At 56.7% G+C, this 25,003-nt stretch overlaps 6 protein-coding genes and 1 pseudogene across 7 annotated transcripts; all 7 read left to right on the forward strand.

The window, feature by feature from the left end:
- Positions 1 to 2,709: 2,709 nt before the first annotated feature.
- LBRM_33_2660 (putative Golgi reassembly stacking protein (GRASP homologue)) lies at positions 2,710 to 4,338 on the forward strand (the record flags this gene model as incomplete). The annotated part of the gene is made up of 1 exon (XM_001567984.1): positions 2,710 to 4,338. The coding sequence occupies one exon, from the start codon at positions 2,710 to 2,712 to the stop codon at positions 4,336 to 4,338; it is 1,629 nt and encodes a 542-aa protein (XP_001568034.1).
- A 2,387-nt stretch (positions 4,339 to 6,725) lies between these two features.
- LBRM_33_2670 (putative heat shock protein) lies at positions 6,726 to 8,630 on the forward strand (the record flags this gene model as incomplete). The annotated part of the gene is made up of 1 exon (XM_001567985.1): positions 6,726 to 8,630. The coding sequence occupies one exon, from the start codon at positions 6,726 to 6,728 to the stop codon at positions 8,628 to 8,630; it is 1,905 nt and encodes a 634-aa protein (XP_001568035.1).
- A 1,693-nt stretch (positions 8,631 to 10,323) lies between these two features.
- LBRM_33_2680 (putative ras-like small GTPases) lies at positions 10,324 to 12,021 on the forward strand (the record flags this gene model as incomplete). The annotated part of the gene is made up of 1 exon (XM_001567986.1): positions 10,324 to 12,021. One exon carries the CDS (start codon positions 10,324 to 10,326, stop codon positions 12,019 to 12,021), a length of 1,698 nt encoding a protein of 565 aa, XP_001568036.1.
- Positions 12,022 to 12,970: 949 nt separating this feature from the next.
- On the forward strand, positions 12,971 to 15,265 carry LBRM_33_2690 (conserved hypothetical protein; the record flags this gene model as incomplete). Its single annotated transcript, XM_001567987.1, has 1 exon — positions 12,971 to 15,265. One exon carries the CDS (start codon positions 12,971 to 12,973, stop codon positions 15,263 to 15,265), a length of 2,295 nt encoding a protein of 764 aa, XP_001568037.1.
- A 1,059-nt stretch (positions 15,266 to 16,324) lies between these two features.
- Positions 16,325 to 18,721, forward strand: LBRM_33_2695 (annotated as a pseudogene). Its single transcript has one exon. A coding segment is annotated over exon 1 (2,397 nt).
- Positions 18,722 to 19,594: 873 nt separating this feature from the next.
- Positions 19,595 to 21,547, forward strand: LBRM_33_2700 (conserved hypothetical protein; the record flags this gene model as incomplete). The annotated part of the gene is made up of 1 exon (XM_001567988.1): positions 19,595 to 21,547. The coding sequence occupies one exon, from the start codon at positions 19,595 to 19,597 to the stop codon at positions 21,545 to 21,547; it is 1,953 nt and encodes a 650-aa protein (XP_001568038.1).
- A 1,233-nt stretch (positions 21,548 to 22,780) lies between these two features.
- On the forward strand, positions 22,781 to 24,316 carry LBRM_33_2710 (conserved hypothetical protein; the record flags this gene model as incomplete). Its single annotated transcript, XM_001567989.2, has 1 exon — positions 22,781 to 24,316. The coding sequence occupies one exon, from the start codon at positions 22,781 to 22,783 to the stop codon at positions 24,314 to 24,316; it is 1,536 nt and encodes a 511-aa protein (XP_001568039.2).
- Between the last annotated feature and the right edge of the window lie 687 nt (positions 24,317 to 25,003).

A 25,003-nucleotide genomic window follows, 5' to 3' on the forward strand; every position in this document is an offset into this window, starting at 1 on the left:
CGACGACGACGCAGATCCTGCAGTGGGCGAAGCCTCAGCGAGGGCAAGCAAGTCCGCAGCGGCAGCTGTGGTCGTAGAAAAAGCACCGCCGCTACCGTGCAGAGGTAGCACGGGGGGGAGTCGAAGTGAATTCAGAAGAGCAGCGTCAGGGACGTTCTCTGACGTGTTTTCCACCACCGCGAGAGAGATCGGATGCGGCGGTGGTGACACCGGCGCCGGCGCCGTTGGGCCTTCGCCTTTCTGTGTCGCCAAGAGCGTTGCGCAGGTGGGGACTGCTGCAGAGTGCTGTGGAGTCGGTGACAGAGACGTCTTTGTTGGTGCACCCGCCTCAAAGTGTGGTAGGGCAGCAGGAAAGAGAGAGGCGAGAAGGAGAGGCGTCTCTCTCTGGTTCTTCGTTTGTTTTCAGTCTCTTTATCAGTTGCGCCTTTCCTTTTTGGCCTCGGTGATTCGCGTAACGTCTACACACCCCATCGACTCATTACACCCGCAGAAAAGAAAACAAGCGACGCTCCATTTTATCATCCACGCAAGACGGCAGAAAGACGGAAACAACAACAGCGAAAACCGTCCCACCATCATCGAAGCTCATGCCGACATGGACGACATGTGCGACGGAGTCGGGTGCGGCGCTGTCATTCTTTTTTTTCTTTCCTGTTTGTACGTTCGTGCTTGTGGGCCCCTAAAGCTCCATGTCGTTCAGCGGCACATCCCCCTGCTGTTCTCCTTTCTCTCTTTTGTGTGTGTGCGTGTGTGTTTTGTTTCACGCATACGCGCACCCTCTTATTCCACCCTCGTGCCCCTCCCCACCCCCGAGCTTAACACGTCTACGTCTGCTCCCTGCGCTTTCCTTCATGAGCGGCTTTCCCCTTCCTCGATTTACTTCATGAAAAAAGATCAGTGAGGTGGCAGTACTCCCCCTTTCACAAAAAAGAGCTGCGCGAGCGTTGAAAAGAGGATAAAACGCCAATAACAGCAGCAGCAGCACCAGTACCAAGTTGGGAAGAATACGTCGTGAAAGAGCTCAAGTGAGCACATACGGGGACGTATGGTAGGCCCACGAGCGCGTCCCTGTTGCTCTCTCGCACGAACTGGATGAGGCTGTGCTATGGTGCTTCTGCATCTTTCTTTCCCTTTCTCCACCCGCTGTGAAAGGCATCGCTCGTATTCGGCGACGTCCGTCTCTACTCTGAGTCGGTACCAAAAGTGTGTAGAGCAGGTGACTCGGTGAAATGCGTTCTCTCTCTCTCTGCCTGTGTGTGCGCGTCATTGTTCCTCTACTGGCACGTAGCGCTCCTCTCACGTGCGCCTTTCTTGGCGTGTTGCACAGTGCCCCTCTACCCATCTCCATTTCTTCCCTGACTGTCCTCCTCTTTTCATTTCGCTTTCTTGGCGTGTATCGACTGATTTGCGGCGGTCTGTTTCCTCGCTTCATCGGACGTCGTGTGGGCTTATATACACACGGACCCGAGCACGGACACGCTTGCCTATGCAGTGTGCACTGAAAAGCGTGTGTGACAGCAAATCACATGCAGACTATTTATCCTGTCGATGGCTCGAACTACAACAAGCGCCTGGAAGTAAATCCTCCTCCTTAGGACTGTTTTGAAAGTGGTCGTGCTCACACGGTTAGAACAGAGAGAGAGACACGCACACACACACACACACACAGAGCCGAGCTCGGCGCTTAAAGAGCAAACGATACGACACCTGCTGTGTGTGTTGCGCACGCAGTCGTTCTCAGCTTACTTTGCCAGCTCATTGGTTTCCCCACTCCTCCTTCACTCATCCACAAATTGGAGGCTGTTCACCTGTAGAGGAGAGGGCGTCCACATCAACTGTCTTGCAGGTACAGGTAGACAAGCACACACACACACACATAACGAGAGAAAAACAACACACCATTGTCGTATCCCCGATTTGGAGTTTTTGTGTGCGTGCGTCTGGTGCTGAGGTATCGTGGACTTCCCATCTGTTGGGTTGTTTAGAGAAGCTTGTTTTTTTTTCTGACTTCTCTCTTTTCTGCTGTCTTGCTGTTGTTGTTTAGTTTTAACACCTTCAAACCTGTGGTACTCGCGTGGCTGTGTTTTTCTTTCCTTCTCCATTGCAGTAGCTGGCAAAAGACGCTGAGGCAGCTGCTGCCAGTGGGAGTGTTCGAGGGAAATCGGCTCTGTGCACCGAGTCATTTGCGCTGCACTCACAATCTCATTGGAGAAGCGCTTCTTGGGTCCCTTGCTGTTCTTTTTAGTTTCTCGCTCTGCAACTGGGATCACTGCTATTACTGTTGCCTCATCTTCTCATTTATGCGTGCCTGTGTGGGCACGTCGGCCTCCGAATGCGCTCTTGATCTCCACATCCGCCTTTCCTTTTTCTCGTTCATAGTTATTTGTCCCCCTCCCCCCTCCTTTCCTTCGCCACTACGGAGCGCCTTGCATCGTTCTTGTGTAGTGCACAGCTGCCTGTTTCACCCTACACGCACGCTGGTCGCGAATCTCGTTGTTGTGGTGTGTTGGCCTCCCTCCACTTTCCTGTACCACTAGTGGGACCAGCATTAGGACTACTCGTGCTGTTTTATTGCATCCTCTCTCTCTCTTTCGTGCGCTGGCACGCCTTCTTGGGCTTCTTGCGAGCTTCCTATTGCGCTCGCGTCCTACACGGCCTCTTCTCTCTCTCTCCCTCCCTCCCCCCTCCCCTCAATCCTTTGCGCTGACAATGGGCCAGGACAATGGCAGTGCAAAAGGGGACCCGCCTAGACAGACCGCCACCGGCGGAGCAGAGCGTTCGCTGCCTGCCGGTTCCGCCTCGACGGCCCCATCGGTAGCCTCTGTCCCACTTTCTGGTGTCGTGGGCTTTCAGGTGGTTCGACTGCTGCCGTACAGCCCTGCTCACAAGGCCGGCCTCGTTCCTTTCTTTGACATTATCACTGCTCTCGACCACGTTCTTCTCGACTCAGAGGGAGAGCAGGGGATGCAGTTCTTCAAGAGTTACGTGGTGAACCACCGTGGCCAGTCCGTCTGCTTCACCACATACAACTTGTACTGCCGCGGCTACCGCGACGTTTACTGCGTCCCGTCAGACGAATGGAGCGGTGGTGGCCTGCTCGGGTGCAGCATCGAGTGGACTCGCGCGGACGCTTGCCCAGAGCGCTGTGTGCATGTTGTTGACGTGCTGGAGTGCAGCCCAGCCGCGTACTCCAGAGAACTCAAGGCGAATCGCGACTACATTCTCGGCATGCAGATTGCCCAGGAGCCACTCATTACACTTATAAAGAATCAGAAGGACCTCTACAGTCGACTGGAGGCATGGCATGAGGAGCAGCGCTGGGCGCTGGAGCGGAAGCAGCGCTTCCCGGATGAGACGGTAGAGGTGCCGCATGTGCTGCTATTCCTGGTGTACAATAGCGAGAACAACACTGTCAAGGAGGTGGGGGTGGAGATGGGCACAGTCCCAGAGACAGCACTGGGCATTAGCGTTGCCACGGGCCTGTTGCACATAATCCCTTCAATCGACACCTCCGCCAGTCTCGCCAACGGGGCCTCGTTGCCGGTCATGAGCAAATTCATGTCTGTCGGTCCGAGCGTTGCGATGCTGGCAAGCGCGCAACATCAGCAGCATCAGACTCTGCAAGAGTCTCCTACCACTGTACTTGTGGGAGCGGCATCTCACCCGCCGGAGCAGCTTCTGGGGCCAAAGGACTGTTTACCACAACCACCACATTGGCCTTTATCGGAGGAGACGCATATGCGCTGTGACGTCACTGACTCGCCGGCCGCGCCCACGACGCACCCGCGCGAGTCACCAGTGGAGTCGTATCAGCAACCGTACTCCCAATGGCCGCAGCCACAGCACCAATCGGCGGAGACGACCCTCTACCCGATGCCACCGCCGGCTTCCTGCAGCATAATTCCGCCGCCGCATGATGGTGATGCAGGGGAAACCACAGCTGCTGTACAAACAGGGCAGGAGACGTTTAACCCTTTTGCGAATGAGGAGTCTCCGGACTATGACGTCCTGGAGGGTGCACCACTGGCACGCGGGACATCGGTGGTGGCCGACTGCCAGCTGGGACAACATACACTCACGAAGGAACAATTCCCCTCATCGTCGCGCCTGCCACCGCCGTTATCACCTTCCCCACCTTCAGCGAGTCTCCCTGCCGAAGTGAACGGCTCGCACAACCACGACGCTGCTCCGGCCTCGTATTTTCCTCCACCCCCACCTCCACCACCGCAACCGCTACCCATGACGGCCATGCCCACGTTCTCCAGTCAAAGAATGCCCCCTCCCCTGTACTTCCCGGTGTTTCCTGGTGCAGCGGCAGCGAAGCGCACGCCGGAGTAGTTGCGATTAAACCTGCTAAGAATGTGGTGGCCCGTGTGCCCATTATTTCCTTCCCGTCTCCACACTTTCTGGCACCTGCGTCCTTCTTTATATCCGCATCTCTGCCTGCAGTGAGTGCGTTAACCATTAAGACCGACGATTGTTACTCTCCTTTGGTGAGTGAGGAGGCGCGAAGAGGATGGCGCAGAGAGCAATGCGTGCGGCAGGAGCCCCGGAAAGGAAAGGAAGAGGAGCCAATGCAGAGAGAGAGCGCACCTGGTAGAGCTGCGAGCGCCTGTGTGCCACTGGCAGCTTTTTCTCTCTCTCTCTCGCCCGCTCGCTCAGTTTGGCGCATTTTTTCGTTGTTTGTGTTGAATGTCTTTTGGCTATTGCACTTGCGGTGATGGCACACGCCATGCCCATCCGTTGTGTGTCCATCTTTCCCTGTCATGTGGACGTTCCTTTTCCTCTTACCATTTCGCCTGTGTTAGGGACGAGCGTATACTTTCTCGCTGCTGCTCTTTCGACCTACTCTTCCTCTGACTTCATCCTGGTGTTGAGCAACTGGGGTTCGACTGCAGTTAGGCGAAGTCTTCGTGCTCGTCTGTGGTGTGTGTGTGTGTGACTATGGAGAGAGGCGTGTCGGAGGGCGGAAGGACTGCGCAGAGATTTTCGTTTTTTTTTTTCTGTCTTTCCATTGTCGTGTTCCCTCCCGTGTGTTTTACGTCTGTTTACTCACGAAGCAGGAAAGGAAATGTGCCTATTTCCTCCGTCTCTTTCTTCTTCTTTGTGTGTGTGTGTGTGTGTGTGTGTGTGTGTGTGGTCGCTGTCTTTTTCCGTACACCTGTGAGCCCAGCTCGATCATTCTCTCTCTCTTTTTCTCGAGCTCCTTCTGCAGAGCGCCACCTCCTCACATTTGTATGGATCTGTTGCTCATCATGACCGATGGACGAGGAGGGAGATGGGACATGCTGGCGGCACACTATTACTGAAACGCCCACATACATGCGCACACACGAAAGAAGCAAATCACAGAACAATAAGCACACATGAGGAGAATCGGAAGGGAGCATGCGGTGAAACGAACGAAGATCGTGGTGGTGGTGGTAGTGCAGCATCGGACCGATTGTTTCTTGTGCACAGTATGCGTCGCGAATCACTGCAAGGCTGGTGTGGGCTCCGATTTGCAGCTGCGCACACGCGCCGACCGGAGGCTTCGGCGGTGATGTCTTGCGTGGCCACTGCCGTATCTGATGAGCAGCCGGCACTCATCGACATGTCAACCTCGTCCTCTTCGAAGTGAAAAAAGGGGGAAAAGGAACGCATGGGCTTGGCCTCTCCACACCTGTATGTACTCTCTTGCATTGCCTCTGCCCATCGCCATAGCGGAGGCGGCGACACAGCGCGTGTTATCCACGGTTGTTACACTTTCGCTTCTCTCTCTCCCACTCTCTTGTCTCTCATTTTGTACTCTCTCCTTTTATTTAATTGTTGTTCGGCAACGGGGTATGCCGTGGGTGGATGTGTGGCACCTCGACGCATCTTTTACTCGATCAAACACACCGACATCCTCGTGCATACACGCACGCGCAACTGCTTCGATGCTCCTTTCACCCCCCTCTGGCCAAAAAAAAAATCGCACAAACCACCGCCACCACCACCACCACATACGTGCTGACATGAAAGCAAAGCGAATTAGTAAGTGAAAAGCGCCTACGTAAAGTTTTCTCCACACACAACTCCCTCCCTTCTCGCCTGTCTCCTCCCCACCACTGCAGTCGTAACAACCACCAAAGGAAGACGTAAAGTTCGGAAAGAGGCAGACGAAAACAACAACACCGACAAGGAAAAGAAGACACACTCTCTTCTCGCGTTCCCCGGCGACCGGTTTATATTCACTAAGCGAGCAGAGGACAGGAGGTGACGTGTGCCTGTGTGGCAGTGTATGAGCTGCGCAGAATCAGAAAAAAAAACCCCTACCGATTTACGCACAGAAATCTTCTCCCACTAGTTTCTGTTGTTGAGGGAGAATGCGTCGTGTCGTGCAGAAGGCCACGGTGGCCTCCACGATGGCTGCTGTGTCGGCGTCTGGTCTGGTGCTGCCCAAGTCTTCGAATGGTCTGTCTCCTGCGCTGAGCTGTGCCGCCGGTGGCTGCCCCGCGGTTGCAGTTGCTACACTCACGTCAGCCTATCGCTTCTGTTCTACCGAAAAACCTGCCACCGCCACTGCCGCTGAGGCGGAGGTGAAACCTACAGCAGAGGCTACGGCGGATCTGGACGATGACGTCATTGTGGAGCCCGCTCCGGAGAGCACGAAGGCCAAGGCGAGCGAAGCGGACGGCAGCACCGCTGAGGCAACGGCTGGAACGAGCGCCGCTGTTGAGAAACCAATTGGCGAGTCGGAGGAGATGGGCTTCAAGACGGAGACCCGCCAGCTACTGGACATCGTCGCATGCAGTCTGTACAGCGACAAGGAGGTGTTCATCCGCGAGCTGGTGTCCAACGCCAGCGACGCACTGGAAAAGCGCCACCTGCTTGAGCTCAGCAACCCCGAGTACGCCCGCGAGCCGGACGACGAGGCCCCACTGATTGCCCTCTCCTGCAACCAGAGCAAGAGTCGCTTCATCATCCGTGATACCGGTATTGGCATGACCCGGGAGGAACTGACAGAAAACCTGGGCACAATCGCTGGCTCCGGCTCGAAGGCGTTCGTGCGCGAGCTTCAGAGCAGCGGTCAGTCGGCAGCCGAGAAGATCATTGGCCAATTTGGCGTCGGCTTCTACGCATGTTTTATGGTGGCCAAGAGCGTCAAGGTTTACAGCCGCAGCGCCAAGAAAGGCTCGAAGGGCTATGTGTGGGAGTCAGAGGGAACCGGCACCTTCAAGGTGACAGAGTGCGAGGGCGTCGAGAAGGGAACCAAGATTGTGCTGGATGTGAAGGACACGGAGCTGTCTTTCTGCACGCCACAGGTGGTGGAGCGGGTGCTGAAGAAGTACAGCAACTTTGTGTCCTACGAGATCACTCTCAATGGCGGTAAGGTAAACACCGTCGAGGCGCTTTGGATGAAGGACAAGAACGACGTCACCAACGAAGAGCACATTGACTTCTACAAGTTTATCTCAGGCTCCTACGACAGCCCCATGTTCCGCCTTCACTACTCCATCGATGCTCCGATGAGCGTGCGGGCGCTACTGTACGTGCCGCAGTCGCACACGGAGAAGTACGGCGGTGGTCGTATGGAGGCGGGTGTGAATCTCTATTCTCGCCGCGTGCTGATTCAGTCCAAAGCGAAGGGACTGCTGCCAGACTGGCTGCGCTTCATCAAGGGTGCCGTGGACAGCGAGTCTATCCCGCTGAACGTGTCGCGCGAGCACACGCAGGACGGCAGCATGATGCGTCGGCTGAGCACGATCCTGACCAAGCGGATTATTCGCTGGTTTGAGGAAGAGAGCAAGCGGGACCGCAGCAAGTACGAGCGCTTCATTCAGGAGTACGGCCCTTTCCTGAAGGAGGGCGTGTGCACGGACCAGGTGCACAAGATGGAGCTCGCAAAGCTGCTGCGCTTCCAGACAACCAAGTCCGACATCGACTACCCTTACATCTCTCTGGATAACTACCGCGACCGTATGCAGCCGAACCAGACACACATCTACTACCTGAACTTGCCAAGCAAGGAGATGGCGCTGCAGTCACCCTATTACGAGCAGTACAAGGAGCACGAACTTGAGGTGCTTATCTGCACCGAGCCGATTGACGACTTTGTCATGCAGCACCTCGACACCTACGCGAAACACAAGCTGCAGAACATCGAGATGTTTGACGCCAACCTTGACGGCTACGTGCAACACAAGAAGAAGCTGGAGGGAGAGAAGAACGATGACGTGGCCGTGAAGAAGCAGCTGAATGACGTCCAGGTCAAGGCGCTTTCTGACTTCATCGCCAAGCGACTCGTCGGTCGTGTCGGCGTTGTCAAGTCGACGGACCGCCTACGCGACAGCCCTGCCGTGCTGGCGGACCACGAGGCGGCCCAGATGCGCAAGATCTACCGTATGACGGGCCAGGCCGCTGGCCCACCGCCAAAGTACAACCTCCAGTTTAACCCCCAGCACCCTCTCATTCGAAAGCTCTACACACTATCGCAGTCGGAGGCGACCGAGGAAGTGGAGACGGCTGGACTGTTAACGGAGCAGATCTTTGACAACGCCATCATCGCCGCTGGTCTTCTCGAGGACCCTCGCAGCATTGTAACACGCCTCAACACAATCATGTCGCGCATGGTCGAGAAGGTGCCGGAGCCGTCTGCGGACAAGTGAAGGGGCCGATTGAGTATGGAGGTGTGCGTTGGTGTGTTTCAGTGCGTTTGGCCCGCAAAGGCGTTTAAGTGCGAATGTCGGTATTTTGTGCGCGTTTTCACCTTTGTTGCCTTCGTTTGTTTTTCTTTGACTCCCCTCCGTCATGATTCGCACATCGTCTCTCTCTCTCTCTCTTTGTCTCTCTCTCTCCGACTCTCATTTATTTCCACGCTGGTTTGCCCTAAGCAGCGTCATTTCTTCACAGCGCTCGTTAACTGAAAGAGAAAGACAGATAATCAGGCTCAGTGAAACAACAAGCCAAACCCTCAACCAAACAGGAAAGAGCCGACTCGATGATGAACACAGCAAGCGCAAAGAAGACGAGAAAGTAAGCGACAGGTAGGCTCAACAGAATGGAAGGGAAGGAGCTGGAAAGGGGAAGGAAGCGGTCGCGTGAGGGGGGGGTGGTGGTGGTGGTGGTGGGAGGGGATGCGGGGGGCCGGCAGGCGAAGAGGACGAAACGGACCACCGAACTCTGATGCAGGTGCAAGCGTGGAGCGAGTGGGCTTGTTTGAGGCTCTTTTGAAAGAAAGACGAGGGCATTACAGCGAGAAACGCAGACGTACCAACCTGACACGTGTCGCAGAGGCGCTGGCTCCTCTTGTTTTTTTTTTTTTTCTGTGCATTTCTGCTTCCTGGAACCACATTTTCTCTGCTGTCTCGGCTTTCCCTCTTTCCCCTTTAATGCATCCCGTCTTTCCCCCGCTCACCTCCTTTTCGCTGTTGTTCTTCCCCCCTCTCTTCCCGTTCTTCTTCATCTTCCCTTGCGTCAGCGATTGTTTTTGCATAACACAGATACGCACCATCAATGGACCTCTCATAGCCCCTCCCTCTTTTTCTTCCTCGGCTTGTCAGTGTGTCCTTGTCATATATAGAGGATCCGATAACGCATTCGCGCTTCTGCAGTCTCTCTCTTTCTGCCTGTGCATGTGCATCGGTGTACGTCGAGGGTGGTGAGAGACACCCGGGGACGCGCCTTGCGTGTTGGGCTGTTGTCGGGTTATGCCAGAAGAGCAGAAAAAAGAGAAGGAAAAAACACTGAGCTCGTAGGAGAGAAGTTTCCTGCCGTGATCTGAGACAGACAACTGTGAAGTCCAGCGGCTGGAGCGTGCGGCCGACTCCTTCCTGCCGCTGGCAGTGTCAAGAGAGGGGGAGGGAGGGCACTGGTGCTTGGGCCAATGTTGGCCTCCCCATCTGACGCGTGTGGCATAGAGCCGCCCTTTGCTAGTTTTTGTCATCGGAAAAAAAAGGGCTTTGAGTCCCTTATTTGGTGTTTTTTGCTCTTCATCTGTTCCGCACGAAACGTGCGCTTCCCTCTGCGCAACATTGCGTTGCCTACCCCCCCCTTTGGTCTTCATCTGCCGAGCTTATCACTTGTTTTTGCCTTCTATTGGCTCCACCACTCCCCCTAACCCGGTCTTTCCCTCTGCTCGCTCGCATATACATACACATACATGTGCATGGATGCATTGTCTTTGGTCTCTGTGCGCTTATCATTTTCTTGCCCATCTTGTGCGCCCTGACACTGACGTGCAGGGTGCGGTGTTTTTTCGCTTCTCTTCTTTTACTTTCCCGGTACTGCCCCAGGAGAAGCTCTCCTCCACGCACCTCATTCAGCTCTCTCCCTGTAGCACTACCACCTGGCAAGCACAGCATGGGTAGTCACACCAAAAAAAGTGGCAAGGGCGGTGGCGGCACGCATGCGCGGCAGACCCGGCGGCGGCAGCTGCCGGGTCAGGCCAAGGTGCTCAAGAAGGATCTTGGTGTGCCTGACCTGAAGGAGGTGGCGCAGCGCCTGACTCAGACGGCACAACGGCGCACACACAGCGTCTTGAGCATCCCGCATTTGCACGGTGTCGAGGGGGCCAGCGGGTCCAGACTAAGCAGCAGTGGCGTGAGTGGTGGAGCTCATCGCCTCGTCAACTTTGTGCGCGGCAGTGGGACTTTCGGGAAGGGCGGCGCCTGCTCTCAAATTCGCGGTAAGGTCCCGCAGCAAGTTGCTCAGAATGCAGACCCCGCTGGAGTGGCCGAGTCCACCTTGGCGGACCGTCGTCGCGAGATGCGGATGCTGGCGCTCCGTACCTCAGAAAAAGTGCACGACTACGAGGTTCCCATGCACCTATACCGCCAGGACGGTCTCGGCAACGGCCGCGCTGAGGAAGACGACATGTGGGAGGAAGATGTGACACAGCGAGGGCAGGATCGCTCACTGCGGCGCTTCTTCAAAGAGTTTCATCGCGTTGTCGTGAACTGCGATGTGCTGCTGCAGGTGCTGGACGCACGCGACCCGCTCGGGTGCCGACTTACGCAGCTAGAGAAGAATATTCGCTCAACCTACGGCGAGGAGCAGAAGAAGATCGTTGTTGTGCTCAACAAGGTGGACATGATGCCCTCCAAGGAGGTGCTAGATGCGTGGATTAACTACTTTGAGCAGCAAGAGCAGCTCATATGCATCCCGTTTGCAGCCACCGCCAAGGGTTCACTGAGGCAGACGTACGTAGCGAACCTGTTTCGACGCCTGCGATCACTAGCTCGCAGCGACGAGACAGGCGAACGCAAGGCTATTGTTGTTGGGGTGATTGGCTATCCGAATGTAGGAAAGAGCTCCATCATCAACGCATTGAAACGCAAGCACGTCGTTGGCGTCGGTAACATGCCCGGGTTTACGACAGGCAACACCGAGGTGGAGCTGCGGTCTGACATCCGGGTGATGGACTGCCCTGGTGTGGTAAGCCCCGGCGAGGACAACGGTGACGTGGTCCTGCGAAACGCCATTCGGGTTAGCGAGCTCGTAAATCCGTTCCTGCCAGTGCAGCGGCTCCTGCAGCGATGCACGGCGGTGCAGCAGGCTGATGACTACGACAACACCGACGTCACCGCACACCAGGCGCTGCACAACAGCGGGCTGCACCCGTTGGCTCTGTTCTACGGCATCAATCAGTTCCGTGAGAACGACGTGATGGATTTCATTGAGCAGGTCGGGATGCGTCGTGGAAGGTTCACACGCGGCGGCCAGGTGGATGAAGAAGCTACAGCCCGCATGATCTTGGCAGACTGGAACGATGGCCGCATCCCGTACTACACGTATCCGCCCGCCGTGGACGAGCTCCTTCTGCGCAGCGACGACGCTTACCGTGCTGTCAGAAGCAGTTGCTTCGGTGGTGGTGTTGAGGAGAAGGGTGTGCAGGTGGAGCTGGTGTCGGCGCCAGCGCGCGGCGTCACACTAGACGGACTACCCACATTTCACCTTCACATGGACCTGATCGAGGAGCGGCACACGAAAAAGCGGTGTGAGCAGAATAACATGAAGTGCGGCGACACTGACGCCGACGATGGGGACGAGATGCTCTAGTGAGACTACACTAGCGCAAGTTTGAGGTGGAGCTCGAGGGACGGTCCTTTTTTTTTTTTCATGTTGGTGGGCGACGTTATGTATGGATTATGCGTGTACGTGATCACGCTGAACTGATCGTTAAACCCCTAATGCGCGTAAGTTATCTGCAGAGAAAGAAAAGTGCAGTTGAGACTCAAAAGATGTGTGAAGGCATGCGCACGGATGGCTATGGATTGTGTGTGTGTGTGTGTGTGTGTGTGTGTGCGGGAGGGAAGGGGCTATGCCGAACGAGTGCGCCTCGCTGCGATAACGGTAGCACGCAGTATACGCGTTTGTGGCGTCGCCTGTTCGGATTTTTTTTCCGTGCGGTGTGTCTTTTCGTTGGCTCCGTCTCCGCCTACTTGTCCGGACATCGTGCTTGTGACAGGACTTTGCTTCGTCGTCGTCCTCCTCCACTACTTCGACGTAGGCGCCCTTGCTCTGGTGTGCGGCAAGCGAGAGCGGGGAGGGGATTTCAGGGGAGCGGTAACACGGTAGTTTCAGCACCACGACAATGGTCCACTGGCCCTTTCCCCCTTCTCTGTTGTTGTTGCTGCAGTTTCGGTTAGCAGAGTGATAGCGATGTAATGCCACACGTGCGGGCTACATGCTGCCTTACATCGCTCATCCTTTGTGTAGTTGGTTTTCTTGTTTCAGCCTCCGTCTCCTCGTTTCTCTCTTCGACATAAATGTACCCCCCCCCTCCGACACGCACACACACACTTGCCAGCTCCCATTCATTACGTCAGGAGCAACAACGTAATTGCCACCTCAAGCCACCTTCATCTACTATTCTCTCGTAGTTGAGCGCTGTTGTGTGACCAAGTCTTCAACTACAGCTTGCCCATTTATTCATGCACTTGAGGCGTCTCTAGCGTGGAGACCACGTGCTTTAGCGGAGCAGCAGTGCCACAGTACTCGCTGCATCATGTTCCACGACGCACCGGTCGAAGCGGCTGTGTTGGTGCATCGTCACCGCCAGCGACTCACCACTGCGACTTCAAGGGGCGATTCTGACGAAGGTGAGGCTGAGCGACGCATTATCAACGACTACCAGCTGGATCGAGTCGTTGACTTTCTTTTCTCCGGAGCAACTCACGGCAGAGAGGGTGCCACGGCGTTTGCGGCTCCCGCTCTCGCCACGGAGTCCTGCGGAGGGCCGACGTCATTGTCCGGCCAGTGCGGCAGCAGCACCTCCGCTGTGCCGTCGAGACTTGGTTCTCCTTACATGCGTGTTGCCCTGCAGTTTCCGGACGAGCTGCTTGGCGATGCGGTGGCTGTGGTGCACTGCCTGAGCAACCTCGTCGCTGCAGATACGCGGTACGTTGAGGCAAGCGATTTCAAGATGGAAGAGAGGGCCGCGAGTGGCGGGTCGCGGGGCTCCAGTGCCGGTGCGGTCGCTGCGCCTCGGCCAGGAGGGCCTGCGGTGGCTGGGGCGGCAGCGCGGACTCACACTGCGGCGATGGACAACCCGCACTGCCCCACAAGCGCAATGCGGTTGTTTGTCCTGGCTGACAACACCTTTGGCAGCTGCTGCCCCGATGAGATCACCGCCCAGCACTACATGGCCGACTGCATTGTACACTTTGGTGAAGCTTGCATGAGCCGCTCAACTCGCCTGCCAGTCTTCTATGTTCAGCCAGTGTTTCACTTCAGCGCACTTGTCATTGACACTGTGCCTGATGGCAAAGCTGTAGAAGCGCTGCTGGATGCCGAGGTGGCTGTAGTGTTGGAGGTAGTACGGCGCTTTGCGTCAGCCATTTGCCATCGGCTTACCAGCTGGTGGACGAAGAGGGTGGTAGCGACCGGCGCTTCTGCGGGAGAACCCTGCCCGGTGCATCCCCGCCTCACTATTGCTTGTACGTATTCGGCGAGGGCCATCGTGCAGGCAGCGAAGCTTCGGTGGGGCGTCGCTAAGGATTGTGGCACTCCAATCGATTGGCCCATCTTCGAAAACCACATTGGCTCTGCTGCAGCTGAGCCGACCCCGTTGCACGGCGCGAAGGCCGGTGACGTTGTTCATGCAGTAACCGCCTCCTCAGACGATGAGTGCTGGTTCGTGAACGGCGTTTACTTTCCTCGCGTGTCATCTTCGTCATCGTCGCTGGAACCGTCTCACGAGGTTCAGTACCTGCTCTTTATTGGCGCTGTTGGCTCTTCGGCGCTGATCCATGTGCTGGCAGCAGAGCAGTACAACAGGTTTCACTGCAGCGACCTATGCCGCGAGTTCCTGGAGTGGGATGGTAGTGCTGAGGTGTGCGACGTGCCTGTTGTTTGTGCTTTGGATAACACCTTCGGCTGTGCCAAAGAGACGGAGGAGCTGGTGCACAATGTCGTGAAGTGTCTTGCAGCGTCTGACGCGTCTTGTGCGTCTCTCGAGCTGGCGGAAACTGTGCACCAGTGGGTGTCTGCCACGTGCGCCGACGGCGTCGCTGCGGCCCTTGTCACCAGAGATTGCATGCGGGCTCAGCAGGCACTGCAGCGTCGCATGAGGCAGCGCGCCTTTAACATTGAGTCCGTGCGGGCTAGCTCTGCCATTGGCATCCTCGTTGCGTCACTTGCCATTGAGGGCTACTATGAGGTGACGCAGCAGCTTCACCAGCTTATTCGGGCTTACGGAAAGCGCAGCTACGTGATCTATGTCGGCCACCTGAATGAGTTCAAGCTGGCGAACTTTGTCGACACGGTCGATTGCTTTGTTACGGTGGCCTGTCCGTACAGCCGGCCGAGCCATTTTCCAGAGAAGAGGGATGGCTTCATGAAGCCAATCGTGTCACCTGCCGAGGTGCTTGTTGCGTTGACGAGCACCGATGACGCGGATGCAAGCGAACTGTACGGCATGGCGGCTATCTACACCACTTCCTTCCAAACAGTGCTGCGGGCGCTGAAAGGTGCTGTGCAAGCCCGACAACGCGAGATCGTGCCCCGTGCAGGCGGCGCGGACTCTGACGCCCAACAAAGGCAAAGCGTCGAGGAGGACCGATGGGCTTGCAGTGCTGCGCTAATACGTGCCGGCACTGGAAGCGGCGGTGGCACCGTGATTCTGCAGGGAAGCTCACAGGGTGCGCTTGCCCGCCTGTACGACCGTGAGTATGTTGGTCTCGACCCCCGCGTGGGGCAGACGCCGATTCAGGCCGAGGTGCTGCAGGGAATGCACGGCATTGCGTGTGGCTATGCAAAAGAGCGAGAGGGACAGGGCGGATCACCCTCAGGGCCGTTATGATGGGGAGCAACCATCGGAGTCGTTCTGCAAGGCACGCGTTACGCTACTCTGCTCTCGCCTTTCTTGTTCGCTGATTTCCTTGTTTTGCTAATGGATAACCAACACTGTGGATAGCAGAGCTGAAAAGTGTGACACGGACTTCTAAGGACCTTTTGAACAGCGCCCAAAAAGCGAATGGTATCTGGAGGTGGTGAGCGAGTCCATGGGTAGACACACCCTGAAACATCGTCGCACGCTGACTTACACGTGAGTGAATGGCTTCATGGAGACGCTGAGTGGGCGCTTCAAGTGGACAGGAACAGCAAAAAGATCCAGTCATGCATATCCACCCGGCACTGAGAGAGACGCGGCTGAGTTGTACCTTGGCGTGTAATCGAAGGTACGGCCCCGCACACCCTCGCTCCCTCTCTCTCTCCTCTCACACACATCATCTCTCCTACGCCCTGTATTTCCTCATGCGAGGGGGCTAGCACCCGGCGCACACCGGCACGTGACAGCGGTGTGTACGCTAAACTGGATCTCCGCTATTCTCTGTGTTCTGCCGCTTGCCTACCGCCTTTTCTCTTGCTTGCCATTCGGGACACGCACGCCCCCTAACGCATTCTCGAACCGCCCCCTTCCCCCACCCACACACAACAAAGCAAACACTTTGACTGCACCGCTGCATGCGTCTACCGAAGCAAATGCGCCCCAGAGCGCATACTCCTTGCTAGCTGGGGAGGATGCAAGAGGCGGCGTGCGCGGCTGCTTTGATTCTGCTTCTCTTTTGACCTCTTCTTTTCCCTCCTACGCCTCCTCAGCTCCTTCCTTTCATTCATGTCGCTTTTCTCTCTGGCCGGCAGCCCTGGGCCGTTTTTTTTTTTCGGCTTCCTCAGCTCGGGCACTTCCCGACAGACGGATCGACCTGCTACACCGAGGAGTGCCAGAGGCTTGCAGGCGGCGCCGCATCGTGTGGGTGCCGATGCCGAACCCCACGTCCCAGTGACAACACACAGCCCATTGCGATTCTCTCCACGCACACGACCACAGCAACCATCAGTAGCATGGAGAAGCGGCATCGGTGGCAACCTTTCTCCACTGCGTCATCAGCTGCCATCGCACACGTCGCACACCTCACGACACGGCTCTGCCTCTCCACCCTCACGACAACCCAGAGGCAGCCCAGTGCTGTCTGTAGGGCACGCTGAGACGACCGACATTAAGGTGCCTGGCAGAGACTGTGCGAGCTTTGAAAAGCATGAGTTTACACTTCGATCGTCATTGCAGTACAAGCAGCTCGTTCGATGCAGAAGCGTACCCCTTGTGGCCGCGAGGACGCCATCGCATCCGGGCCGAGGCCCTGAGCACAGTGGCGGTAGTAGTGGTAGTGGTAGTGGTAGTAGTGTGAGCTGCTTTGTCTCACTGACAACGGCGACGCCGACTCTCAGCTGCAAAGCCACCACCACTGTCAGATCCAGTGGGCGGGCAGGCACACGCTTCTTGCCACACCCTGTCGCATTGACCAGGAGACGGTCAGGCGCCGACTCTGCGGGGGTGCCGCGGACCTCGGCGGAGAACCTCTGGAGCAAATATCGAGTCCACTGTGCACTGGCCCAGGTGACCCACTCAACACTGTGGTCTTCCCCGTGACACCAAGCAGAAGTGCTGGCATCACCTCTGCTCTATTTTATTCAGTGTCGAGCGGCTTTCTTCGCGCTTGCGCGGACCTCTCCAACTTTCCTGGCAAAAACATTTGCCGGCGTCGGCACTGTAGTCAAGAACCAGTGCGCTCACTGCAAGGTGGCGGGGGAGGTGCTGTATCGGTGCCACTGCAGCACCACCCTGTCAACACGCGCACTCACCCTTTCACAAATCGCTCTGCTGTCACGTTGTGTGCGCCATTCGACCGGCGACGCGGCGGTGCGACTGGTGCCGTACGCCCTCGCAGACCCTGCGTCAGTGGAGGTGTGGCTTTGCCTACTACTGCGACACGCGCTACCAACGCGCAGGTTGGCCGTACCGTTGCACTGTCTGCATCACTGGGAGCAGCAGGGCTCCGGGGACTCACTCGTGGGTGGGCGAACACGGCGCGCGAGGCGTGAGGTCGCCACTCAGAGGGTGCACTAACCGATCAAAGCTCCGATGAGTAAGCCTACCGGGAGAGGTGTCGGCACCACGGCGACAGACAATGCGGCTGGGATAGTCTTCAATTGCCACACAGGCCTTCATGGCCGGCACTTCTGGTTCGACAGCGACAGGGAGGAGAACGTCTTCTCCGGGGTTTCCACCCGGTCATTGCTCACGACTGCTGGGGACGCCATAGCGACATCGAAGGTGGCGCCTCGTCAGCGCTTTCACGTCTGCCCACTCTCGGGGCGCGGGTCGCGGGTGGGAGTGAATGGCGGCTCTGGTGCCTCCGCCATATTCCACCAGAACCGCGAGTCGACTGCGCGTGCGTCAAGCTACGCTGATCGAGCAGGTCGCACAGCAGCCTCTACCCACACTGCCGTCATTGGTAGCGGCAAAGACGCCGCCCATTATTGTGTGGGGTCTGCCCTGATGAACTCGTGCAACACGCACAGCTGCCATCACGCTACCAGTTTGCTCTACAACAGCTTGGACATTCGCCCAGCTGCGGTGCAGTCGCACTCACACTCGCAGAGCCTTTTAGTGGGATCTTCCCCCATCAGGAGGTCGAAGTCGCTGTGGCCCAACCAGGCAGTAGAGTTCTATCACGGAGTTGATGGTGTTTCCTTCCAACACCACTAGCCCTCTCCGTAATCTAATCACCACGCGTGCCTGAATTACACAAGCGAGTCGGAGCTCGGTGACCGAAGCCTTTCTACCTTGATTAGTTCCACTAACCGAGATCAACCCGGCGTCGTTGAAGTTCTAGTTGCAGTACATCACATTGTTCAGCGAGAAGAAAGTAAGGCACGAGCGGCGCTCTTCCAAAGCCTTCGACTGAGGTGCGTCGAGCTTCAGATGCGTGTGCTCAAGAAGCGGGAAGAGGAGGAACGCATGTCCATCTTAAAGGGGGAGGTGCTTTGGTGCGTTTTGACAGGCGCTCCTGTGTGGAAGAAGCTACGGCAAGAGCTGCAGTGCAGCTCTCACAAAATGCACAAATGAGAGCTGCGTATGCCTGAAGCATGCACAGTCGGCGGGGAGAGCGTTCACCGACGTCTCTGCTGGTATATGTGTGCTAGCCGCTCAATCAAGGAGTGTATGTTTCGATTGTCCCGTGGTGCTGTACCATCGGCTCGATTTCTTCTTCAGAGTGACCACTTTGCCCACACTCGTTGGTGGCGCCTGCTGCAGGCCCTTAGAGAATATGTACGAAAAAAAAGGCGCATCACACATATGGGCAATTGTCTCCTCCCTTACTCAGCAGCCTCCCCATGACTGTTCAAACGGTGTGGCTGTTTTTCCCAGACGTGAGAGCATCAGCACTGCCTAGTACGTCACATTCAACGCCTTCACGCCCATTTCTTCTCACTTGCCGCCTCCCCCCCCCTAATGTGGCGCCACTACTTGCGCTACCCTCGTTACACCCCTGTTTCCGCCTAGTTCTCACCCTTCTTCTCTCCCTTTCTAGAGGCACAACGCGTGCGGCTCCTCTTTTTCACTCTCGGCATCTCCGCCCATCCCACCCCACCTCTTCCTCTCTGAAAAACGTTCTCACCTTCTTTCGCTTGCGGCTTCGTTATAACGCCAGTCACCTGGGTCGCACAGGGGTCTATCACGGATCATACGCGCTAAGCACTTACCCCGTCACGCACAAGCGCACAAGACGAGCAACCGCAACAACATACGCGCGTCACTGCACCCTTGTACTCTACGCGTTGCCCTCTCTTTTCATGTTCTCCCCTTTCACGTCTCTTATGTCATCTCTTGCCTTCCTTTACCCCTCTACCTGTCCCTCTGCTGCTGCGCCCCCATTCATCCATCCATCCATTCCCTCTCTTTCTCTCGCTCCTTCTTGCGTGGAGCTCCGGCTGCTTTTTTTTTTTGCTTTGCGGCTAAGTCGTCCTGCGCTTCGACTAGTTTGAGTCGCTCTCCTTCGGCAGTTCCTCTGCAGCGTGCATTCCTGTGGCTTTCCACTGCGTCTTCTCGAGTCACCCCATTATCCCCCCTTCTTCCTCTCTCACCGTACAGCCTTTTTCGTGCCTTTTCTGGTTTACGCGCTTTCGTAGGGTGTTTGGAGGTCCTGCGCTTGGGCACTGGACATGTCTGGGCTGTCATTAAGGTCTCTTGGCTCGTCTCTCTTCCCGCCCCCCATCTTTCCGCTCGTGCCTCTCTACTCTAGCGAAGTGAACGCGACGAAGACGACAACGTATTGATTCAGAAGGAATGCTCACCGACTACTGGCTTCTCGCCGATCTGGACGGGACGCTCGTTGCCACGCCCCACAAGGCAAACGGCCTCTATCTCCCTATCACGCAAAGTCCCTGCTTTGAGCCTCTCAAGCAGTGGCTAAGCAGCGGCGGCAACCTATGCATCATCACGACAGCGGATCTCCGGGCGTTTAACCAGGTATACCACCCACTGAAGGCGTTTCTGAAGACGTATCAGGAGTACGTCAATGAGGCTGCCGCAGCAGGAACCCCGCTAAAGACGGTTGATGGGACGGTGGCGCAGCCTCCGCGCCGCGGCTGCCTTCTCTTATCCCTCTACACCGGCGCTGTTCTGTACTGGTGCACGTCCGACTCAATCATCATGCTTCCTGAGTACACGAGCGCTGTGCACTGTGCCACGCGCGAATCCGTCGAGCTGGCAGATACCTACCACGTGCGCATGTCCCACGCCACACTGTTGGTGGACGGCAGCGATAATCAGCTGCGTGCGCAGCCGGAGATGTACGTGCATGGCACTTGCATCGACGTCGAGACCACCCGCCTCCTGCAGACGCAGATTGAGTCGCTTTATCTGGATTACGTGCGTGATGTGCTCTCCGGCACGGACCTGGTCGTGCGTAAGGCAGTGAAGTGGCTTTCGCGGCGGTACCAGTGCATGTGGGGCGGCCTGCTGCAGTACCTCGAGCTTATCTACAACGTTGTGGTACACCAGAACACCACGTCGCTACTAGAGCTGAGCATGAACACTGAGCAGACGCTCTTGGCACTGGAGCAGGAGTCTCCAGCGGACCCGGTTGCTGTGGAGTGGAAGATGAGCTACTTGCGCTCGCGACGGGGCTTCTTGACCGCAGTCGGTATTCTCCGAATCGAGTACGTGGAGTCACATGTGTGGTTCGCCGAGGGCAAGAAAGGCACGCTGCACCGTGAGCCGAGCCAGAATATCCAGACTCAGACAAGGGATGCAGAGCGTGCGCAGCTTGTCTCCTACGTGGCGCAGGTGCTGCTGGCTGATTTTCCCGCCACTGTGGCGTCGAGGCTGGCAGCTGCGACAGCAACGATGGCGAGCTTCCTAGTGGACCTCCTGGGTCCCAGCGTGAGAACTCTTCCGCCGCAGATGCGCGAGGCAAAGCTCCCCACGACAGAGCCGGAATCACCGCCCCTCTTCAGCACCTCGACTGCGCCGCCAGGAGACGCGGCCATCGTTGCGCAGGTAATTCTACTCGGTCTGCCACTAAGTCTCTTCTCCAAGTACTTCCGCTCTCATGTGGAGGCGATGGTACGCGGTGGTGTGAACGCCATACCACAGCCCAACAGCATCGTCTTCTCCAAGATGGGCGTAAGTAAGTCGACAGCATTGCGCTATCTACTAGGCAAAGACCGCGTTGCTTCTGTAGAGAAGGACTGGCAGCTGCGCTCAACTGAAGTCACATCGAGCCCCACCACGGGTCCAGCAAGTCGAGCGGCCAACTTCGTCGGGTGCTTACAGAGGTATCACGGTATTGCAATGGGTGACAACCCGCAATCGAGCGACTTCGAGCTGACAGTGTTTCGAGATCTGCCGTTTCTCTCTGTCGAGAAGGAGTCCCAGCGGGTGGAGCGGCAACGGCGCATTCTCCGACGTTTGAGGCGTACACAGCTCATTGAGGCCCGCGGTGGTCAGCCATTGATGCCAGATGGCAGTCGGGCGCCATCCTACGCAGAGCTCGTCAGCAGCTTGCGTCGCAGTGGACCCATGATGGACGATCGCCTTTTTGGAAACATCAACTACGTTGGTGGCGAGGAGGAGGGCACAGCGCTCTTTCTTGCCGCGCTGCTCCACTACGCAACGGCGAAGACGAAGAACGGACAGGGGAAGATGACCACTGTGGAGTTCCGCGATGCAGTCCAAATGGCTCAAGCGACAAGTCGAGATCAGGTGATGTTGCGCCTACCTCTTGCGAAGCTCTAGGCAAGTCAAAAGAAGCGCGCACACTCACAAGAGGCTTTGCTCCCCCTGCTCCTCGGCATACGTGGTACAGTGCCCGGGGGGGGATACCTACTTATCTGCCTTCTTCTACGACTTCTATGCGTCACTGTGTTTCACTAAAACCCTTCCGTACTTGCATCCGTCCTCTGCGCTGGAGATGCGCTTGTGTGTGTGTGTGTGTGTGCGCGTCTCTCTGTGTGTGTGCGTACGCATGCACCTCACTTTCTTGCTGCGCGCTCTTCTCGTGGTTCTTTCGCCATACCGCGTTGCGTTCGTGCACGCGCATGAAGTCGTACATTTTTGGGGGTCGTTTTTCATCATCTTCTCACGTGTGAGTGCATCTTCAAGGTGTGCCTCCCCCCCTACCCATCCGCTACCCGTGTCGTCGTGCCTGCAGGTGGGTTTTGGTGATGTTGACGAGGTGGAGGGAGTGAGAGGCGCCGACCTCTGAAGCGGACTGCGTCCGTGAGAGGGCAACGTGGACGGTATCGAGAGACAGCAGCCGTCGAGCAAAGTCACCAGTTTCAGAAGGGAGAAGGGGGTCCTGATAAGCCGCAACACAGCGCGTCTGCTCGCAACCTAAGCCTACGGATCTGCGACCAGGAGCGGCACTGTGAAGAGCCCTTGGACACACTCTGAGGTAATGCTGTAGGTAGCACGATGATGTGCCCTATCACAAGGTGAGACACTCCTCTGTCAGCTCTTCGCCAAGCACTTTCTTTTTCTCGCAGAGGGCGCTCTTCCACCGATGCGCTTCTGCGTCGATTTCTCTTTCCTCAATCGCGTTTCTCATTCACTCTTCTTCCCCTTTTCTTTTTCGTTTCTTTTCATTCTCATCTCCGCATCCGTGGCTACTTTCATTGACTGTCGGGAAACAGAAACGTCAGCGTCAGTGTCATCACCCATCCAAAAGTTTCACTCCAGATTCTACGTCTTCAGTACCTCTTCGTAGCGGTGCGCTTCTTCCCTTTTTTTTCTCTCTCTCTCTCCGTGGTGTTCCTCACTCTTAGCTCACTAGACGCATCCTCCTACCATCCACGCGCGCCTCCTGACCCACCACGTTTCCCTGTTCGGTTTCTTCTCTCTACTTCCGTTCTTTTTTTTCTTTCTTTCTCGCACCCGCAGTGCCTCCTGTGGCCAAGACTGCAGCTCCCCTCCCCTTTAGCCACACCCGCATCAGTCCTTCTTTTACTTGAGTGTTTTTCCTGCAGCGCGATGTCCAAAACCTCGTCGGAGGAGTACCCCGTGGATTGCGCGTCGGAGAATGAGCAGTCGGAGCCGGAGGTAGAGGAGGACCTTCCGCAGCAGACGGCGGCGGTGAATGCCGACGAGGAAGACGCCTACGAGGAGAACGTGAACGATGAGTGCCCGAGCGAGGAAGAGAAGGAGTCGGGTACGATGCCGGCTACTCCGGCTGCGCCTGCAGCGGAGACGGGCTGGCGCGCGTCCGCCAGCTATGCTGACTATATGGCGGCGAAGGAAGAGCTGCAGGCGGCGCGCGCCGCACACGAGCGGCACGTGCGCGAGATCACTTGTGGCACGATGTTGAACGGAGACATAAACTCCCTGATGTCTGTGGAAGAGCTGACCGCAGAGCGTGTGCGCCTCGCGGAGCTCGTGCGCCATCACAAGGACGAGCAGGACTCGCTCGCCCTCGACATTGAGGGGTTGACAGGCGCCGGGGATGTGTACCAACTGGCGGCCCGTGTGCAGCGACTGGAGCACTTCGTCAAGTGTGCAAGTCAGTACGTCAACGACACTCTGCCGCAGACGATCGAGACGATGGTGAAGGAAGACCGTCGCCAATCCAACCAGGAGCTGTGCGACTACATCCAGGATCTCCAGGAGAAGCGCGCAGACATGCTCAAGAAGATTGCCGCCTCGCAGGAAATCATGAACAAGAGGAAGCAACGCCAGAAGGCTCATGTGGTGGCCGCCGTTAAGCAGAAGGACGAAGACCCAATGACCGCCAAGGCGGAGGAACACACCCATGAGAACAAGGAAGAGTACGTTGCACTGCAGCAGAAGATCCGCAAGCTCTGCTCTATGAGGACAAAGCTGCAAAGCGACATCATGAAGGAAAAGAAGTCGAGCAAAAAAATGGAGGAGAGGATGCTCGCCCGCATTCGCAACCTCGAGCTGGACAATGCCCGTGATGCCCGCATGTGCAAGGAGCTGAACAACCGCAACGCCGCCTTCACGACAAACTCGCAACTGCTCATAGACCAGCTTAACGTCGAGCACTACGGCATCGGCAACGCGCCGACGACGAAGAAGCTGATGGAGGAGCGCAAGCAGCGCGAGGCCCTGCTGGAGTGGTCACCGCCAGATCAGCCGAACTGGAACGATGTATCCGGCAACTCCGCCGAATCCCATCAGTCGAACACGAACTCGGGGGGCTCTCCGCAGCGTGCCGCCAAGCCGCCGCTGGTGGCAATGAAAATGACAAAGTCGCAGCGCGCACGTGATGACGCGGTGCGTATGGAGCGCGAGGAGTACTCGCAGTCGCGGCGCCGCAGCAGTGATGCGGCCAGCTATCAGTCGTCTCGCCATTCCATCTCTAGGCCGCCGCTGGCTGCCTGGAAGCGGACAGCGTCGCAGCAGAGTCGCGAAAGGGCCATTCGCGAGAGCCGCAGGGATGCCTCTGTGTCCCGCACTTTTGCGAGCAGCAACTCCGAGGCCTCCGATGCCTCTCCGGGATCAGCTTCGGGTAGGATCGCCAATTTACAGAGTAACAATGGGTGGAAGTAGTAGGAGGACGAAGAGAGGCCAATGAGGACGCTAGAGATAAGCTCCCAGCAATAGTTGTGATACAGGGTGCTCGTCGTCGCCCTTTCCCAGCACGGAAAGGGGGGTATGCAAAGCCCATTGCGGATAGCAGCACTGTAAACTGACAGGGTGTATTACCAGTTCTGTGACTCTGTAGCAGCGAGCCCCTGTCTAGGTGTCTCCCCTCCTCTCCACTTTCTGGTCGTGCTGTACATGCCTCTGCATGGGGATCTTGAGCTACACGCATCACCTCTCACCTCCAAGCCTCACGCTTCGCTTTGTTTGTTTCTCTTCGTCGGATCAGTGTGAGCATCTTTATATATTTTTCTCTTTTTTTTTTTTCCACCCTTGTATGTTTTCTTTTCAGTTACGCTGTACGGTGAATGGAATACAGGCCATGAGGAGGGAATGATGTTCCGTGAGGAAGGGGAGTACGTGCCATTTAAGCGGATGACCTGTCCGCTTACTTGGATGCGCTGTTGTGTGGGTGTGCGTCTCTTTCTCTCCCTCTGCAGGAGTGATTGAGGTTTCGAGTACCGGCAACCGTGTGGACCCTGTCCATGCGTGTATGCGTGCCCCCCCTCTCTCCCTCCCCACTTTTGTTTTTTCCCGCCTCCTTCCATTCGTTTTTCTCTTCCCCATTTCTTTTGTAGCCCAACACACACACAC

This window comes from Leishmania braziliensis, chromosome 33 (genome assembly GCF_000002845.2).
Source record: "Leishmania braziliensis MHOM/BR/75/M2904 complete genome, chromosome 33".
NCBI lineage: Eukaryota > Euglenozoa > Kinetoplastea > Trypanosomatida > Trypanosomatidae > Leishmania > Leishmania braziliensis.